General features: G+C 41.5%; 1 protein-coding gene across 1 annotated transcript in view; it reads right to left on the bottom strand.

The window, feature by feature from the left end:
* The window catches only part of LOC123726159 (teneurin-2), a 110,782-nt gene that overhangs the window by 38,004 nt on the left and 52,358 nt on the right, over nucleotides 1-20,420 (bottom strand). Inside the window, exon 2 of the mRNA XM_045692764.1 lies at nucleotides 1,285-1,561. Within this exon, the coding sequence (XP_045548720.1) occupies nucleotides 1,285-1,504 (220 nt within the window). The 5' untranslated portion in view covers nucleotides 1,505-1,561. The remainder of the gene's footprint in view (nucleotides 1-1,284; nucleotides 1,562-20,420) is intronic.

Genomic DNA, 20,420 nt, shown 5'->3' with positions numbered 1-20,420 from the left:
CACTCGCCCCTAGGGCTGCCCCATTTTGCATTATTTTTTTGTTGAGTTGATATTTTTTCAAATACTGTAAAACTATTTGGTGGAATATGCTTTGTGGCTGCCCAAACAGGCAAGTGAAAATGTGTCTTGAAGACATTGTTAATTTGTGTTCAATTTGAACATGTGCATTTGGGGGGCACAACAAAAAAGACCCCAAGCCAAGCGTCACACCGTTCTTCATCCTAAATTTCCTTTCCCCTCTGTGTCTCATTCAATCAATTGCGTTCCGACCACTCCCTCCACACATGCATGCTGAGTGCCCACACACGCTCCCGTTAGGCCTACATAAATAAATTCCTAGAAAAACGTATCTAAGTGATGGGATACACAAGCTATATTCCTTGCCAAGTGATGACAGCTTTATCACAAACGTAAAATGGACTTGTTGATTGAAGTATGAAAATATGTGTTCCAACAATGAGCTGCAGTTTTGGAATAATTGCATCCTGTCTATTTTTTACTTAAGCTGCTTAGCGAACTGCAAGTGCCATTTAGAATTGGTTCGCCTCGGCTATAACCCCGCTAAACGTAGGTTCCACACTGAAAATATGCAAAAACATTAGTTTGATAAAGACAAAGAGGGTATTTTCATCAGAATCATTAAGCATAATATGGTAATAGTAATGAATTACAGCCACAACATCTGTTTGGTGAGTAGGCATAAAAAAGTTTGGAAAGAAATAGCACCCCTTGTGTGCACTGCCGGTAATAGTGTATACCCTGGTATGGTGTCGGAATGGTAAGAAGTAGAGCTGGGATGATAAACCAAAAAGTATTGACACTGACCACACCGATCACTTATTGCAAGCATTTTACTGATATCGTTCAGTACAATAAGTAGCCTATACTAGTTTGCAAATATGGGTGATTGTTAATAGGACAATTGATGGATACAACCATCAAATTAGTACTAGTAGATTAAAGAATAATAAACAAAACTGTGGTACACATTAATGTTATAAACTTATCGTTCTATTTATCGTGATCGCATTAATTCAGGCAATTTATTGTGATATGGATTGTTGTCCATTTTGCCCAGCTCTAGTATGAAGGGATGGAAATCTGGATCCCGCCCAATACTAGACCCACATCATGACAGAGACCGTGGGAGGTTCCCTTTAGTACAACATTATCAAGAAGCTGCGGACTGGACTAAAATTAAATCTTGTGAAAACGGAAGAGAACGTATTGAAATAAATCCCTGGTCAGTGGAGACTGAGACCGACACAGAAACGTAGAGCTTACCTTGGCGGACGTACTCCTCATGTTCGTGATGCACCAGCTCTGCCACACAGCCCCCGTAGCGCAGGCGCGTGTCGTAGGCCTTGAGCGTCTCGCTGGAGCTGTAGGACTTCTGGGTGGCCACGCGGCACTCCTCGGGCTCCAGGGACGCCATGGCATGGTGGAAGTCCTTCCTGCAGCGGCCCCGGGTCAGGGAGCAGTGCCGCCGCTCCTTTGTGTCCATCTTCACGGCGACCGGTGTAGATGCTCTGAGGGGATTGGCTTAGGTTGATGCGCTCACCTGTTAGGGGTTTGCAGCGAGGGAGAGAGAGAGAGCAGAGCATGCATGAAAACTGATACATCAAAGTAACACGTTCACTTCCTAGAATACTAAGAGCATGCTGAACTGGACTGCAAGACAGAGGAAAAAGAACTGGACTGAAAACTATGCTTGTTCAAATCTTGTGTTGGGCCACCACACAGTGTTGTCTTAAGTACCTTACCTAACTTTAGTATCTATCAATGACATGTAGTCCCTTACACTGCCTGTGAGAGTCATGCTCTTTCCGAAGAAATGGAAAGAAATATACCAAACAAGTATTTAACAGTGAAAATCTATTTTGGAGACGTCAAGTCAACACAGAATGGGAGCCCCATGGGGATTGGTGGAGTTGTCCCATTCCAAATCTCCTGCTGAGGTTAAAGAGATACACTCATCAACACAATCAACACCTGACTGACTACACTGTCAAAACACAGTCAGGACACACTCTCCCACTCACACAGTGAGCAGGCAGTTTCTGCAGGTGGGATGAGGACTGGGGAGCTTCACTGTGTCTCATGCTCATTATCACTTAGTGAGTTCGTTCTGTTCTGACTCCACCAGTGAGGAGATAGAGAAGGAGAATCATAGCCAGCAGGCTCTTCTGGAGGGAGGAGGCCTCCGTCCAGACGCTCATTGATACCAGCCCACTCTGCATCTGTCTGTGAGGCTGAGGCTGTGCTACACCAGCCAGGCCCAGACAAGGCCTCACAACAACCACCACCACCCCACCACCAGCAGCTGAGAAGCAGGAAACTATGGCGTCAAAGAGCAGGTAGTATAATGCATCTCCCTTTGAATAGTAGACCTCTGATTAGAACAAAACTAACACTTTTGCTATCCATCTTAACAATGTTCACACAGCAACAGGTTCAGATGAACTGCACAAAAGAATAGTACAACAATGACTAGTATTTGAAGCTCACAGGCATAGGCATAAAAAGTGGAAAGATTCTTGTTACACTTGTCCTTGTTACACTTCAACAACCAGCATATGAAAGAACACTTTGCTTCTCTCATTTAATATTTTGTAGTTTCCAAATGTTTACAGGAAACAAAGGAAAAATCAATTGATAATAGCTTGCATATGAAGCTTTTAAACATTTCCTTTTAATTCCACTGACTGGGCATGTAGCTGAGGGCAGATCAATACTTTTAATAAGTTTTATTTGAAGTGTTTACATATCAAGAGGAATCTCCACTCTGGGCATTGATTACCAGCAGTACTTACACACACAAAGGCCTCATCATGGTAAGTGGTAAACGCTGACACTCATCTGGACTGACAATATTAACCCACTCAACAATAGGCAAGAAGTGAGTCATGATGACACATACAGGACAGTGTCTCTTATGTAGATCTCTCTCATGTACTATGGCCCCGGCAAACCTTGCTTGTGGTCACTGGTTACCCACATGAAAAAATGCTACCGTTTACCATAGAATACTACAGTACTTACCATAGTGGGAGAGTGTGTCCTAATTGTGTAATAAACTGTAGTTTACTGTATAATACTATACTACACACTGTAGTATCCCCCGATCATGTGTTTTACTTACTATAGAATGTTGTAGAATACAATTGTAAATACTGAGGTGATGTCTGCAAAAACACTACAGTCTGCAAAACCACCTCACTTTTTTTATTTATTTACATTTACATTTTTATTTATTTATTATAGGGGAACAATGAAAGAAAGCAGTGGAACTGGCTTTGAGGTCCAAAGTTGAGTTCGAGGGTACTATAGTATACAGTGCATTCGGAAAGTATTCAGACCCGTTGACTTTTCCACATTTTGCCACACAGCTTTATTATACAATTGATTAAATATTTTTTTCCCCCTGGTCAATCTACACACAATACCCCATAATGACTAAGCAAAAAATAGGTTTCTAGAATTTTTTAAATAATTTATTACAAATAAAATAATGAAATACATTTACATATGTATTCAGACCCTTTACTCAGTACTTTGTACTGAGCACCTTTGGCAGCAATTTCAGCCTCGAGTCTTCTTGGGTATTACACTGCAAGCTTGGCACACCTGTACTTGGGTAGTTTCTCCCATTCTTCTCTGCAGTTCCTCTTAAGCTCTGTCAGGTTGGATGGGGAGCGTCGCTGCAACGCTATTTTCAGGTCTCTCCAGAGATGTTAGATCGGGTTCAAGTCAGGGCTCTGGCTGGGCCACTCAAGGACATTCAGAGACTTGTCCTGAAGCCACTCCTGCGTTGTCTTGGTTGTGTGCTTAGGGTCGTTGTCCTGTTGGAAGGTGAAACTTCGCCCCAGTCTGAAGTCCTGAGTGCTCTGGAGCAGGTTTTCATCAAGGATCTCAAATCAAAGTTTATTTGTCACGTGTGCCGAATACAGCACAACCTTACAGTGAAATGCTTACTTACAGGCTCTAACCAATAGTGCAAAAAACGGTATTAGGTGAACAATAGGTAAGTAAAGAAATAAAACAACAGTAAAAAGACAGGCTATATACAGTAGTGAGGCTATAAAAGTAGCGAGGCTACATACAGACACCAGTTAGTCAGACTGATTGAGGTATATGTACATGTAGATATGGTTAAAGTGACTATGCATATATGATGAACAGAGAGTAGCAGTAGCGTAAAAGAGGGGTTGGCGGGTGGTGGGTGGCGGGTGGCGGGACACAATGCAGATAGCCCGGTTAGCCAATGTGCGGGAGCACTGGTTGGTCGGCCCAATTGAGGTAGTATGTACATGAATGTATAGTTAAAGTGACTATGCATATATGATAAACAAAGACTAGCAGCGTAAAAAGAGGGGTTGGGGGGCACACAATGCAAATAGTCCGGGTAGCCATTTGATTACCTGTTCAGGAGTCTTATGGCTTGGGGGTAAAAACTGTTGAGAAGCCTTTTTGTCCTAGACTTGGCACTCCGATGCCGCTTGCCATGCGGTAGTAGAGAGAACAGTCTATGACTGGGGTGGCTGGGGTCTTTGACAATTTTTAGGGCCTTCCTCTGACACCGCCTGATGTAGAGGTCCTGGATGGCAGGCAGCTTAGCCCCAGTGATGTACTGGGCCGTACGCACTACCCTCTGTAGTACCCTCTGTAGTGCCTCTCTGTACTTTATCTTTCCCTCAATCCTGACTAGTCTCCCAGTGCCTGCAGCTGAAAAACATCCCCACAGCACGTGGCTGCCACCACCATGCTTCACCGTAGGGATGGTGCCAGGTTTCCTCCAGATGTGATGCTTGGCATTCAGGCCAAAGAGTTCAACCTTGGTTTCATTAAACCAGAGAATCTTGTTTCTCATGCTCTGAGAGTCCTTTAGGTGCCTCCATGACCAAGGCCCTTCTTCCCTGATTTCTCAGTTTGGCTGGGCAGACAGCTGTAGAAGAGTCTTGGTGGTTCCAAACTTCTTCCATTTAAGAATGATGGAGGCCAATGTGTTCTTGGGGACCTTCAATGCTGCAGAAATGTTTTGGTACTCCTCTCCAGATCTGTGCCTCGACACAATCCTGTCTCAGAGCTCTACGGACAATTCCTTCGACCTCATGGCTTGGTTTTTGCTCTGACAGGCACTGTCAACTGTGGGACCTGTATAGACAGGTGTGTGCCTTTCCAAATCATGTCCAATCTATTGATTTTACGACAGGTGGACTTCAATGAAGTTGTAGAAACAGCTCAAGGATGATCAATGGAAACAGGATGCACCTGAGCTCAATTTCGAGTCTCATAGCAACGAGTCTGAATACATATGTAAATAAGGTATTTCTGTTTTTTTATTTTTTTATAAATTTGCAAACATTTCTAAAAACCTATTTTCGCTTTGTTACTATGTGGTAATTGTGTGTAGATTAATGAGGATTCTTTTTTTAAATCAATTTTAGAATAAGTCTGTAATGTAACAAAATGTGGAAAAAGTCAAGGGTTCTGAATACTGTTGTTGCAGACTTCAGTATTTAGACCATAGTATAATATAGTTTTTTTTTATATGGGTAAGAAGGGATGGGATTGTGTTTGGTAGGATGATAGGATCCATGCTGGACTGTCAATAATCAGATCGATAGCCAGGAGAGACTAGAGGTGGAGCCTCGGGGGAGAGAGATAGACGTGGATGGAGTGATGAAACAGCATTAAGGAGAAGTAGTTAGAGCCAAACAAAAACATCAAAGGTAGGTGTACGTGCAGTACAGGTACTGTAGCAATTATCAAGCTGAAAAGCATTAAATAAAAATTATCATTAAAGAGCTATGCTTTCAGCCTGCACAACTTACTTGAGCCCTTTTTACCACAAGTATACAGTAGCAAACTGCATCATCTGATCCTCAAAGAGGTGTACTGTCAATTACAAAAACATATCTGCACATCAAACCAGCACATAATTTTTAATTTAAACAACACAAGGGCTTAAAACAGTTCATTAATACGGATAAGGAGTGCTAATTGACTCATTAATCCCTTTAAAACGTCATGTGTGTGACTATATATGTGTTTTGTTTGTAAGACAAAGTGACGGAGAGAGAGAGAAAAAGAAGCAAGAGAAAACGTTCACACTTCCATAAAAAGTGACACGTGAACAACAGAAGGATTTCAGATACAGTTCAATAAGGGAACATCACAAATGGGCATGGGCCACAGTCAGTGTCAGAAGAGAAAAAACAATCTTGTGAGTTCACCGTGGCAGGAGCAATCCACATACTCCATTTAAACTAATCCCCAAATCCACATTGAGCAGACCTCTCACTGCCTTAATCTGCCTGAAAACAAAGGGATTTGAAAGGGTGGGGGTGTGACTTTGTGACCATAGCTGTGATGCTAGCGGTGAGTCAGACCTGTGGCTCCTGATGGTTTAATTGAAGCTGCTTGGAGGGTGGGAAGAGTTAGGAGCTAGTCCAACAGGTAGAGAACAGGAGGAATAGGGAGGTAGACAAAAGGAGAGCATGTGCCAGGAAGTGCAACTGGGAGGGAGAGGATGTGGAGGTGGGCAGCCTGCCAGACATCGGTAACAGATGGATAGAATAGGAGAAGGGATATGAGGAAGGAGAAAGTGTGCTACATGAGGGGAAAGGGAGGGAGACAGGTTATTGCGAGGAGAGGAGAGCTCTAAATAGAGAGACCAGTGGGTAAAAGTAGAGAGCATCTGTGGATTTGCTGTGGATCAACTGAGCTGTGATGTGCCTTCAGGCACTCAGACTAATGGTGAGGTAGCCTCTGGAAGAATAGAGGTAGCCTAGACAGACAGACAGACAGACAGAGAGACAGACAGACAGACAGACAGACAGACAGACAGACAGACAGACAGACAGACAGACAGACAGACAGACAGACAGACAGACAGACAGACAGACAGACAGACAGACAGACAGACAGACAGACAGACAGACAGACAGACAGACAGACAGACAGACAGACAGACTAGGGAACCAGACAAACAGAGAGCAGCTTTGTGGGAGCCTAATGAGTCATGTAAGTGACTGACTGGCAAAGTGCTTTTAATTTAGCTAAAGCTGCTATTTCAACTCAGTACACATGTATGGCATTTCACTGACTGATTACTGAGTGGGAGAGAAGGTTTCTCCACCTGGCAATAAAACAAAACATTACCTTTTCACTACATGTCATTTTCATTACAGTGTTTCAATAAATTCCTCTGGATGATTTGAGGCTGTTTTTCTCAGTACTAAACTTTAGGCTAAGGTATCTCTAATCCCTCCACGGATGCTCAGGTGTACCTCAAGCAATTCTAGTTATCTGACCTTTTGCAAAGACTCTTGTGTAACACACTGCCATTCCCACAAATGGAGATTGAGAGAATTCTTTCCTTCAGAGAGCATCAGATTGGAGGGATGGTAGCAGTCCAGCTGTGGCAGACCTGAGCACAGCCTCTTGGGGAATTTAGGTGAACCACCATGATTATTAAGCCCTCTCTATTTATTTTCCATATCTACCTCAGTCAAACGGTCATTCAAATGCAAAACAAGCACCACCAGATAAAACTGACTTGATTTGACTGAGGGAAATATTTTTTTCCAGCTGTTTTCAGCCAATAAAAATGTTAATTAATATGATATACTGCTTATTAAAACGCTCGCTAGTACCTACTACTGTATAGGACAATTCCAGTTACATGTACCGTATGATGATGATGAGGAACTATTTAGGTCCATATTGCTTTGATGTATTAAAATGGCCATCTTCATTCAGTGTGCAGATTGGCTTCCACTCAGGGATGGGTGAGAGGCTTTTGAAAGGAGCACCTGTAATGATGTACGAGGAAATGCTGAGAGGGGGAGCGACAGAGGATGGTAGTCCCATTCAGAGCACTGCTCCATAGGCCACTTCAGCCTCCCACCCCCTGGAGATAATAGAGATCCTCTCCAAACACATTAGATTCCCCATGAGACAGCTCTCACAAATGGCTGGAGTGGCATGCTCTCTCCTCTCCCAAGTACCATAGAATTAGAATGCAGACACTAGTCGAGGCACTAGCTATACAATTCACACCACGCGTGTGTGGAATGATGTCTCCTTCACTATCTCATTATTTGCCCTATTTATGTTGAGAATGTTTCACAATGTGAAAATTGGGTCTTTATCTCTCATGAGCATGGAAATAGAATAATTTGTCTTTTGTCTTTGCAACTGCAGCTGAACATTGTCACCATAAATCATTTGGTGCTACTTAAAAAACCATGGGTAAATTCTTACTGGGAGTGTTGGTTTGTTGTGTAATAATTCATCAGATCAGACTTGGCAGGGGTTTGGATACACTATATCCCCACCAGCTTTGACTGCAAAAAATGTACCAATGGGTAAAGCCATTTGAATTCAATCACTTTTTGACAGTAACCCTTTTGATTTGAACGAAACCTCCCATACATATTAATCCATTATTGAAGTGCTCAGATGGTGACTTTTTGGACCTGAATGCAAAATATTCAAGAGATAAAGGTGTTCAAAGTTCACCTATTTTGCATACCCCACCATACCATGAGACATGCATGTCTTCATTAACGGATAAGATAAATGGTTTAGATTGATATCATTGAAAAGCTTAGACAGGGTGGTCAAACTATATAATAATTTCTTGAGAAGAAATGTAAATGATCTAAAACCGTGTATCATATTCGCATATACAGTACATATACTGTACTTTACATCATCTGAGGTTTTGTGTTGTGCCCACCATCGGTTGAGTCACAACATGCTCTTGAATACAGGTTGAGTGTTATGTTGTGGCTGATAAATTAATTAAAATGGGAATAAAATAGAAATGTCAACTTTCAAATGGTACCACAATGATGGATGGATGTCCACATCATCCGAGAATGTTGCCTTGAATGGGAATATCCATTGTTTTAAATTATACTGTCACTACTCCATAGGAAACCTATTGAAATCATAGAAATACAGGTAATAGAATAGACATGACCACTTAAAGGGGCAATGCCATCCCTATTTTGATGCAATTCCTGCCCATGAGCGGAAATACTTGTATGGGTTCCACCTCCGAATAATGATGCAGGTTACTTATATATATTCACGAATTGGGGGTGGAAAATAATATCCTGCTGACGAAAGAAACATCAACAAATAGGGAACTGACAGCTGTCAGTGTAGCTAGCTAGCATGCTAGCTATCTAGCATGCCGTTTGGCTCAGTCGCGATCAGTGAAGAAGAACAATTTTGCAGGTGTTTCTGATTAATAAACAATGCCATGTTGGTGGGAGGTAACATTCAAATAATTCCCAGCCCTCAAATGAAATGTAAGTTACAAAGAATTTCACATCATGTCATTGTCACGCCCTGACCTTAGAGAGCCTTTTTATTTCTCTATTTGGTTAGGTCAGGGTGTGATTTGGGTGGGCATTCTAGTTTTTCTATTTCTTTGTTTGCCGGGTATGGTTCCCAATCAGAGGCAGCTGTCTATCGTTGTCTCTGATTGGGGATCATACTTAGGCAGCCTTTTTTCCACCTTAGTTTGTGGGATCTTGTTTTTGTATAGTTGCTGTGTAGCATGCAGCACTTTATGTTTGTTTTGTATTTTGTTGTTTTGTCGGTGTTCATTTTAAATAAAAGTAAAATGTTCGCCTACCACGCTGCACCTTGGTCCAATCTTTACGACGTGCGTAACAGCCATAGTAAAAGACACATCATTGACACGGATTTGCACTTATCACTTCAAGCCCAAATATATCATAGTTTGACTTAAATGATGACTTATTGACTTAAATCCTTGTGCAACATCATGGGTAAGCTCTGGCCATTGTCTTCCAGCTCGAAAAAGTGAATTTCTACTGGTGTGCGCATTTAAGTTGGCATTTGATGGTGGGTGGACCGGTGGCTATCGTTGTGGTAGTAATTAGAAGTTAAAATGTCAATTTAAATGTCAATGTTGTACCAACTAAATTGCAGTAGTCTGAATGGATAGGTCCATTTTATGAATATTTCTATGATTGAAATGACATCCGCCCTGTATTCAAGAGCATGTTGTGTCTCAACCGATTGAGGGCACAACACAAAAACCTCAGATGATGTAAAGTAGGGCCTAAGCTACAACAAATGTAAATATGAAAACAAATCTGAGTTGACATGTTTTCTTTTTGCTAATTGGCATTAAAGGTGAAAAAAATGCAGCATTTTTTATTTAATAACATTTTTCAATATGTTTGTAAGCATTTAAAATCAGGGTTCGGCCCACTGACAAAAATCGTCCTGGGGCTGAATTTAGTGGCTTATCCCTGGTTTAAATGATATCAAACTCAAACATTTACCTTTTGAAGTGGGCAAGACATGGATGTCTCGTGGTATGGTATGTAAAATGGATTTTGGCATTTAGGTCCAGAAAGTAACTTGCTGTCCACTTCTTCCATGGGCAAACATGTATGGAAAGTTTTGTTTTAATCAAAAGGGATGCTGTCAAAAAGTGATTCAATTCAAAGGGAGTTACCTCAATACCAGTCATACAAATACTGCATGTATTACAGAATCCTGCATATTCCATCACCTGAATGACAAAAAGTGTATACTATGTACTAGGCTTAGGCAATATTTTGTATTTATTTTACCTGTCTAAACAGGGAGTCACCATTGAGACCAGGGTCTCTTTCGCAAGGGAGCCCTGTGCATACAATTGATAGACAAAATCAAATCAAAATCAGATTGTTTTTCTACTAAGTAAAATAAAAATCAAGAAAAATAGCCACATTCCCCAGAAAATAGTTCCCCAATCAATATTTTTAATTGCCCAAGGAGAATCAGAGCGTCCAATTGCAGTTGGTTCCATCAATAAGGAGCAGATGGCAGACAGCGTGTATGGTGTCATGTGGGAAAGCAGTTTGCTGATGTCAACGTTGTGAACAGAGTGCCCCATGGTGGCGGTGGGGATATGGTATGGGCAGGCATAAGCTAAGGAAACTGAACACAACTGAATGTTATCGATGGCAATTTGAATGCACAGAGATACTGTGACGAGATCCTGAGGCCCATTGTCATGCCATTCATCCACCGCCATGTTTAAGCATGATAATCCACGGCCGCATATCGCAAGGATATGTACACAATTCCTGAAATCTCAAAATGTGCCTGCATACTCACTGACATGTCACCCATTGAGCATTTTTGGGATGCTCTGGAATTATGTGTATGACACTGTGTTCCAGTTCCCGACAATATCCAGCAACTTCGCACAGCCATTGAGGAGTGGGACAACGTCAAACAGGTCACAATCAACAGCCTGATCAACTCTATGCGATGGAGATCTGCCGCGTTGCATGAGGCAAATGGTGGTCACATCAGATACTGACTGCTTTTCTCATCAACACACTTTTTTTTAAAGGTACACTACATGGCCAAAAGTATGTAGTATGTAGATGCTCGTCGATCATCTCATTCCAAAATCATGGGGATTAATACGGAGTTGGTCACCCCTTTGTTGCGATTACAGCCTCCACTCTTCTGGGAAGGTTTTCCACTAGATGTTGGAACATTGCTGCGGGGACTTGCTTCCATTCAGCCACAAGAGCATTAGAGAAGCCAGGCACTGATGTTGGGTGATTGGGCCTGACTCGGAGTTGAGCTCAGGGCTCTGTCGAGGCCAGTCAAGTTCTTCCACACCAATCTCGACAAACTATTTCTGTATGGACCTTGCTTTGTGCACAGGGGCAATGTCATGCTGAAACAGGAAATAGCCTTCCACAAACTGTTGCCACAAATTTGGAAGCACAGAATCGTCTAGAATGTTATTGTATGTTGTAGCATTAAAACACCCCCAGACCATTATTCCTCCTCCACCAAACTTAACAGTTGGCACTATGCATTGGGGCAGGAAACCTTTTCATGGCATCCGCGAAACCCAGATTCGTCCATCGGACTGCCAGATGTTGAAACGTAATTAATAATTTCAGAGAATTGCTCCAGAGTCCAATGGCAGCAAGCTTTACATCACTCCAGCCGTCACTTGGCATCACACTTGGTGATCTTAGGCGTGTCTGCGACTGTTCGGCCATGGAAACCAATTTCACGAAGCTCCAAATGAACAATTATTGTGCTGACGTTGCTTCCAGAGGCAGTTTGTAACTCGGTAGTGAGTGTTGCAACCGAGGACATACGACTTTTACGTGCAACGTGCTTCAGCACTTAGCGGTCCCATTCTGTTAGCTTGTGTGGACTACCACTTTGCGGCTGAGCCGTTGTTGCTCCTAGACTTTCCACTTTACAATAACAGCACTTACAGTTGACCAGGGCAGATCTAGATGGGAAGAAATTTGACGAGCTTACTTGTTGGAAAGGCAGCATCCTATGACGGTGCCACATTGAAAGTCACTGAGCTCTTCAGTACGGGCCATTCTACTGCCAATGTTTGTTTATGGTGATTGCATGGTTGTGTGCTCGATTTTATACGCCTGTCAGCAAATCCACTCATTTGAAGGGCTGTCCACGTTTTTTTGTTGTTGGTGTATCTGTGACCAACAGATGCATATGTGACCGACCGGCTCGATTCGGTCTTATGTAGCAAAATTTGAATTGGTGTTTTTTACATTATATAAAAGTAGAGACTCAAATCAAATCGTATCTGTCACATGCGCCGAATACAGCAGGTGTAGACCTTACCGTGAAATGCTTACTTACAAGCCTTTAACCAACAAAGCAGTTCAAGAAATAGAGTTAAGAAAATATTTTCTAAATTACTAAAGGACTTTAAAAAAAAAAGATCTAAAAGTAACACAAGAAAATTATATAACGATAACAAGGCTATATACGGGGGTGCCGGTACCAAGTTAATGTGCGGGGATACAGGTTAGTTGAGGTCATTTGTAAAGTGACTGTGCATAGATAATAAACAGCGAGAAGCAGCAGCGTAAAAACAGGAGGGTGGGTCAATATAAATAGAGCTAAAAAATGGTATTTCATAAACTACAGTTGAGGAACAATGGGAAAGTCATTCTGCTTTGAAAGTTGATAAACTGGCCCTCGAACGTTTTGATACACCTACTGGAGAGGTTTTCTTTGTCTGCACCCACTCAGAATTGTTCACAGCCTCTTAAGCCTCACCTATCTCTTTAAGGATTCACATGTGAAGCCATGTGTTAAACAGTGAGTACGGTAGTGTACTAAACAACCAAAGATTTCAAGACTAAAGGCTGGTTGATACTACGTCTCTCAACATGTCTGTATACAGTTGTCGCAGTGACATTGTCGTCCGACATCAAACATTCTACCGGAGAATTTTAGAACTTGAACACTTTGTCTCTTTGGCTTGGACAACGTTATATCCTAATTTGACTTTGGTACAGTTCATGTTGTTCTTCACATTACCGTCTCCGGTAAACACACACTATATCAAATAAAATGTTAATTTGTCACATGCACAGGATACAGAAGGTGTAAACAGTACAGTGAAATGGTTACTTTCATAGTGGAGTCTTTCGTTTAGACATGAAGCTAGCTAGCTAAACAATGAACCATAATCCCAACTCATAACGTTACTACTCTGCATGAATCTACAGTTAGCTAAAGCTAATCAACTAGGTTCAATGTTAGCTAGCTAGCTAACATTAGGCTATAACTAGCAATGCAAATGTCTCTGAGATATGAATAATATTACTATACAGATCATACACGTAACGTTAGCTAGTGAGCCAGCCAGCTCATGTTAGCTAGCTAGCTATCAGTACGCTTTAACTTGCAATGACAACTACTTTCTAACAAAATCTGAAACGTATAATATCAGAAAATGTAGCTAGCTAGACGCTCTTACACGGGTGAACGCTTTTTCCACTCTGTCACAGATGCCAATGTTTCCTTTAGTTTAAATATGTAATTGTAGACAGGTGTTTATACAACAGGTGTTCTCTTTTCGACTCCCTCCGGATTTGCAATCAAACACCTGAATTCTCTCCATCTCCTTAGCTATTACTCCTTAGCTATTACAGTACTGACTGCTTCCACCGGGCATTCCACTGATTTCAAAACTTGGTCCTCCAGAAAGCCTTAGCAACACTTTTGCAGTTATTTGGGATATCTTTCAAAAAAGCTGACTAGAAAGGATTACCTACACATATTGAGCAACTCATTTCATAGACAGAAGCATGCCACATGACAGACCAATCTGAACTCATCTCTCAGCCAATCATGGCTAGCAGGAATGTTCCTGTCTATTTACGTGGCTAAACCAACTAGGTTTGTAATTTAACAATTGTATTCGTAATTACAGATGGCATACAAGTTTGTGATTAAGGCACATGAAAGTTCACACGTTCCAGAAGGCATTTCTGCCTTACATTCAAATGCCTCTCCTGTGAAGTAGTGATGTGTGACATACGTCTAGATTTCTGAAATGAGTCACATATCTGTATTTCCAGTCATGTGAAATCCATTAATTAGGGCCTAATGAATTTATTTCAATTGACTGATTTCCTTATACGAACTGTAACTCAGTCAAATCTTAGAAATTGTTTCATGTTTTGTTTATAAGTTTCTTCAGCGTATCTAACTAAGTGGTTAGCTTCTTGCAAAATCAAGCCTCTCTCTTGGTAACAGCAGATAATCCCCTCCTGGATCAAGAGCCGCGCTTTCTAATATTAGTTTTTTTTGTGTGCAGCAAACTATGAGTAGCATGTTTTTGTAACCATTATAACTTTATGAGCTGGGATGTCTGTCCTGCAAATAGTTTATGTCAAAGTCTGTATAAAATGTTTGCATGCTCTCGTTAGCATTTAGCTAGCATTAGCTATGGATTTTACATGTACTTGTTAGCATTGCTAATCGTCGGATTACAGAGGCTCTGTGGAGTTTGAAAATAGTGCCTACTGTGTTCAGTGCCAGTATTACTGAATATCCCAGGATAGCACAAGGTCGGTATGAAGGTATGAGAATCTGGATACCGCCCAAGTCTACTACAGTATGTACCTAAAATTTTTACATCTGTTATTTGAGCACCACAAATTACTGTCCTATGTTTCTTCTATTCCCATCCCTCTCTCACCTATCAGTCCTCTGTGACAGTGACAACACCGCCTGTATCCAACCTGCCATCGCTGCAGCTGCTGTGACCTTTCCACAGAGCTGAGTTGAGTTGAGACCTCAATTCTCCAGGAGGCCTCATTATCAGGAAACCATTAGTGGGAATTTGTCAAAGCATGCCTCAGAGACACATACACACAGAAACGGGGTGTGGAGTACATTGGTGTGTTTTGGTTTCTGTCTCGGCATTGTTCAGAGAACATGCAGAGGTCAGAGGAAAAGACAAAAGGGCTAATTAAAACATCCCTCTGTTCCCGCCTCTCGTTTCTATTAATTTTGCCCTCCACCATTGACTCTGCATGCAGCACTCTGGAGCTACTCTAAATCAGATACGTTTGTTTTTTCTGTCAGACAGAAAATAGTTATTGGCCCAAACTTAGCAAACAGTACAAAATGTATTTAGCAGCACAGTGATGATAACCGTCGAGAAAAATCAAGTACATAAGCATATTCTACGTTTATTGCTCAATGTTCTTTGACGACAACACGATGTGGGAGAGAGGAGCAGTAAAACAGGGGACTGTCAGGGAGTCAGACAGTGGAACACTGCTGACATAAACACCCCTGCTTGTCCCTGAGTGGAGAGGTTTGATATCAATGTGTCGTAGAGACGCTGCCACCTTCACAGGAGACTAAGAGAGTCAAGTGATAACATCACACACGGCCTTAAATGTGTCAAGTCTCAAGGTCCAGTCCGTCCTGGACTGACAGTCACAGTACCAGGTGAAAACAAAGCTCCCTTCCCTTCCAGAGAGCCACCCGTGAAAATGGGACTGCATGACTCCTCCTGTCTAACTTCACAACCTGCCTTTAATGATCAAATGTGTCTCAGACTACTGGAGCTTCAAACAGCAGAGGAGAGGAAACACTGATGAGAGAGAAGAAGAGGCAGCCACCGTGTGCCATGTACTCTCAAAGCCCTATTGTGCCACAGTCTCCTCTCCAGGCACAACAGTGCCACAATTTCAAAGTCTAACTGTACCACGCTCTCCCAGGCACAACAGTGTGGTGTTTAATACAACACCCCGAGACAGTGACGGGATGCCAGTAAACATGCTTACAGTGAATGACAGCATGTGAATAGCACATCTATCAGAGGCATCCAACAGTCCATTAGTGCTGCCTGATGTATTAGGAAGGTTCTCCCAAAGCGTCGCTTAGATATGCGGATCAGTGGAACAGCAGGGAGGCCCCTTCTAAGCACTGGCCATGAAATAGATAAACCAGCCAACAGAATTATGTTCTCTTCCAACCCTTCGGGATTGTTTTTTTAATGCCCTAAAACAGGGGCAGGAGGTCTGAGTCCTACACACAGCCTCAGTGCAGCCACAATGAAATGAGATCTACTGTACTGTACTGTACCAATTCAACAGTTGGAGGGAGAAAAAACAATTACTGTATGCTATGCCTATGGTAAGGTGGCTTTGATCTTACTGTTCATAATCTTGCTTTATATGTATAAGACCAGATGAATAACCATTGTTATTGGGTTAGAAACAGATTAACAACAAAGTAATGAAAATGTTTTTGATGTCTGGCCTCGTAATCATGCATACGACAGCTTGGTTCAGATTAATATGTGACAAACAACTGGCAAAGTCCAATTTCTTATTTCTAGGAACAAGCAAACAATCACTGACATCAGTGACAAAATCAGAACAGTTCATACAGCAACATTCCATCCTTCCTCGAGTGCCAAAGAGAGTAAGTATTATACAACGAGAAAATGCTTTCCATTTCTTTGAGTAAAGTGAAATTAAATCATAACCAACCTGAACACAATGTTAAAAAAGGTTATATTGCGGATCTTCAAGTGTATCCGTTTGCCTTGTTCTCTCTAAAGGTCTCACTCTTTGTTCTCTTTGACATGTTATCCAGACTTCTCATCCTGTCTTCCTTTATTTCAGAACTCTTGAAAACACTGAGGGATGAATGACACCAGCCAGTCTTACTGATATTATATTGTTAGGTGTAACCATTGTGTAAATTCTGTGAAATGCAGATAAAAACAGATTCTACCTGCTACGAGTAAAAAAAACAATAAACAAATAGCCCACAGGGTAAAAGTAGCCACGGTTGAATCAACATTATGCTTGTGTAAAAAAATATATATAGTTGAAGTCAGAAGTTTACATACACTTAGGTACACTTAGTCATTAAAACTCTTTTTTCAACCACTCCACAAATTTCTTGTTAACAAACTATAGTTTTGGCAAGTCGGTTAGGACATCTACTTTGCGCATTTGTTTACAGACAGATTATTTCACTTATAATTCAATGTACCACAATTCCAATGGGTCTGACGTTTACATACACTAAGTGGACTGTGCCTTTAAAGAGCTTGGAAAATTCCAGAAAAGGATGTCATGGCTTTAGAAGCTTCTGATATGCTAATTGACTTAATTTGAGTCAATTGGAGGTGTACATGGGGATGTATTTCAAGGCCTACCTTCAAACTCAGTGCCTCTTTGCTTGACATCATGGGAAAATCAAAAGAAATCAGCCATGACCTCAGAAAAAAATTGTAGACGCAAGTATAAACACTATGGGACCATGCAGCCGTCATACCGCTCAGGAAGGAGACGGGTTCTGTCTCCAAGAGATGAACGTACTTTGGTGCGAAAAGTGCAAATCAATCCCAGAACAACAGCAAAGGACCTTGTGAAGATGCTGGAGGAAACAGGTACAAAAGTATCTATATCCACAGTAAAACGAGTCCTATATCAACATAACCTGAAAGGCCGTTTACATACACTTAGGTACACTTAGTCATTAAAACTCGTTTTTCAACCACTCCACAAATTTCTTGTTAACAAACTATAGTTTGCATACACTAAGTTGACTGTGAAGATGCTGGAGGAAACAGGTACAAAAGCATCTATATCCACAGTAAAACGAGTCCTATATCAACATAACCCGAAAGGCTGCTCAGCAAGGCAGATGCCACTGCTCCAAAACCGCCATAAAAAAGCCAGACTGTGCTTTGCAACTGAACATGGGGACAAAGATCGTACTTTTTGGAGAAATGTCCTCTGGTCTGATGAAACAAAAATAGAACTGTTGGCCATAATGACCATCGTTATGTTTGGAGGAAGAAGGGGGAGGCTTGCAAGCCGAAGAACACCATCCTAACTGTGAAGTACGGGGGTGGCAGCATCATGTTGTGGGGGTGCTTTGCTGCAGGAGGTACTGGTGCAGTGCACTTCACAAAATAGGTGGCATCATGAGGTAGGAAAATTCTGTGGATATATTGAAGCAACATCTCAAGACATCAGTCAGGAAGTTAAAGCTTGGTCGCAAATGGGTCTTCCAAATGGACAATGACCCCAAGCATACCTCCAAAGTTGTGGCAAAATGGCTTATTAAGGACAACAAAGTCAAGTTATTGGAGTGGCCATCACAAAGCCCTGACCTCAATCCCATAGAAAATGTGTGGCCAGAACTGAAAAAGCGTGTGCGAGTGTGACAGGTTAAAGGAAATACTCATAGCCTGTTATACATTAAAAAGTATTAGTAAGTTCATAGTATGTGAGGATCTTAAAATATCTAAGGTTAAAAAGATCATGCATTCTGTATTAGTTGATAGAGATTGATAACATTCATATAATTGTGTTTAAAAGTTAAAATCCGTCAAGCGTACAAAGGAAAGGGTAAGAATTGTAAAAGGAATGTGTGAACGTTATATTGATTTCTTTATTTTGTGGTGCCTAATTGAAGGGGAAAAGTGTTAATCTGTGATCTACTAAATGCTCTTAATCTATGAGCCTGAGATCGATTGCTCTGGTCTCCACCCAAGTTCGCGGGGAAATCGCAGTCTTTTCCTTATTGCAGTAAAAGTTCTCAGTGAGGAAACAATACCGTATCACACTCGTGATTATTTCTCCCCTTTTTCAGGGGCGTAACACGAGCAAGGAGGTCTACAAACCTGACTCAGTTACACCAGCTCTGTCAGGAGGAATGGGCCAAAATTCACCCTACTTATTGTGGGAAGCTTGTGGAAGGCTACCTGAAACGTTTGACCCAAGTAAAAAAATGTAAAGGCAATGCTACCAAATGCTAATTGAGTGTATGTAAACTTCTGACCCACTGGGAATGTGATGAATGAAATAAAAGCTGAAATAAATCATTCTCTGCTATTATTCTGACATTTCACATTCTTAAAATAAAGTGGTGATCCTAACTGACAAAAGATAGGGAATTTTTAATAGCATTAAATGTCAGGAATTGTGAAAAACAGAGTTTAAATGTATTTGGCTAAGTTGTATGTAAACCTCCGATTTCAACTGTATATGAAAAGTAGAAATTCACTGGAAAACCTGAGCTGTATTAGCCAGCCAATCACAAGTAGAAAGCAAATTGACTTAAATTACTAGGACTGTAACATTTCAAAAGGGCTGAGTTCTGAGTATGTCTGATAATAACTCTAGAACCTATCCCTATTCTTACAGCCTCTACTGTCAAGACTAAAACAGGGTTTTCTTTGTGTGAAAGATGGTCAATGAAAATCACAATTTTAGCCCTGTGTTCCAAGTACCTTTGTTTGGCCACACTCTTAAATGGCAATTATAGCTCCCTTAGTCTGGAAAGGGAAAGGTGGATACCTTGTCAATTGTCCAACTAAATGTATTTAACTGAAATGTGTCTTCCGCATTTAACCCAACCACTCTGTATCAGAGAGGTGCGGGGGGCTGCCTTAATCGACATCCACGTCTTCGGTGCCCGGGGAACGACTTTGGTAATGTGTTGAAACCCGTACAAAGGGAGCCAACAAGGAACAAACATACCCACAGCAATAATAGTTTTTTTTTTACATAATTGGGCCAAGAATTCAATATACACACATTGACTTACAACAAGAGACAATGATTTTTATTCTCATATCTGAAACAAGGGAGTTATTGCATTGACTTAACTTTGGGATAAAGTATTGAAGGCAAAGCATGGGGACACAATTAGTAGTGTTAGACTTGATATGCTAGGCAGGTAGGCTAGTGGTTAAGAGTGTTGGACTAGTAACTGAAAGGTCGCAGGTTCAATCTCAGAGCTGGCATGGTGGAAAATCTGCCATTCTGCCCTTGGCAAGGCAGTTAACCCCAACAACAACACGACCCCAGGTGCCGATGATGTCGATTTAGCGAGCCTCCCTCATCTCTCTGATTCAGCGGGGTTGGGTTAAATGCGGAAGACACATTTTGGTTGAATGCGTTCAGTTGTGTAATGGATTAGGTATCCACTTTCCCTACAGTCAGTGGCGTGTATTCATGGGTGCCAAGGGAAGCAAGGCTTCCCCCAAAAAATGTACAAAGAAAAAACATATCAAATAATATACCTTTCGT

This window comes from Salmo salar, chromosome ssa13 (assembly GCF_905237065.1).
Source record: "Salmo salar chromosome ssa13, Ssal_v3.1, whole genome shotgun sequence".
Classification (NCBI taxonomy): Eukaryota; Metazoa; Chordata; class Actinopteri; order Salmoniformes; family Salmonidae; genus Salmo; species Salmo salar.
This window is presented reverse-complemented; position numbering and strand designations above follow the sequence as displayed.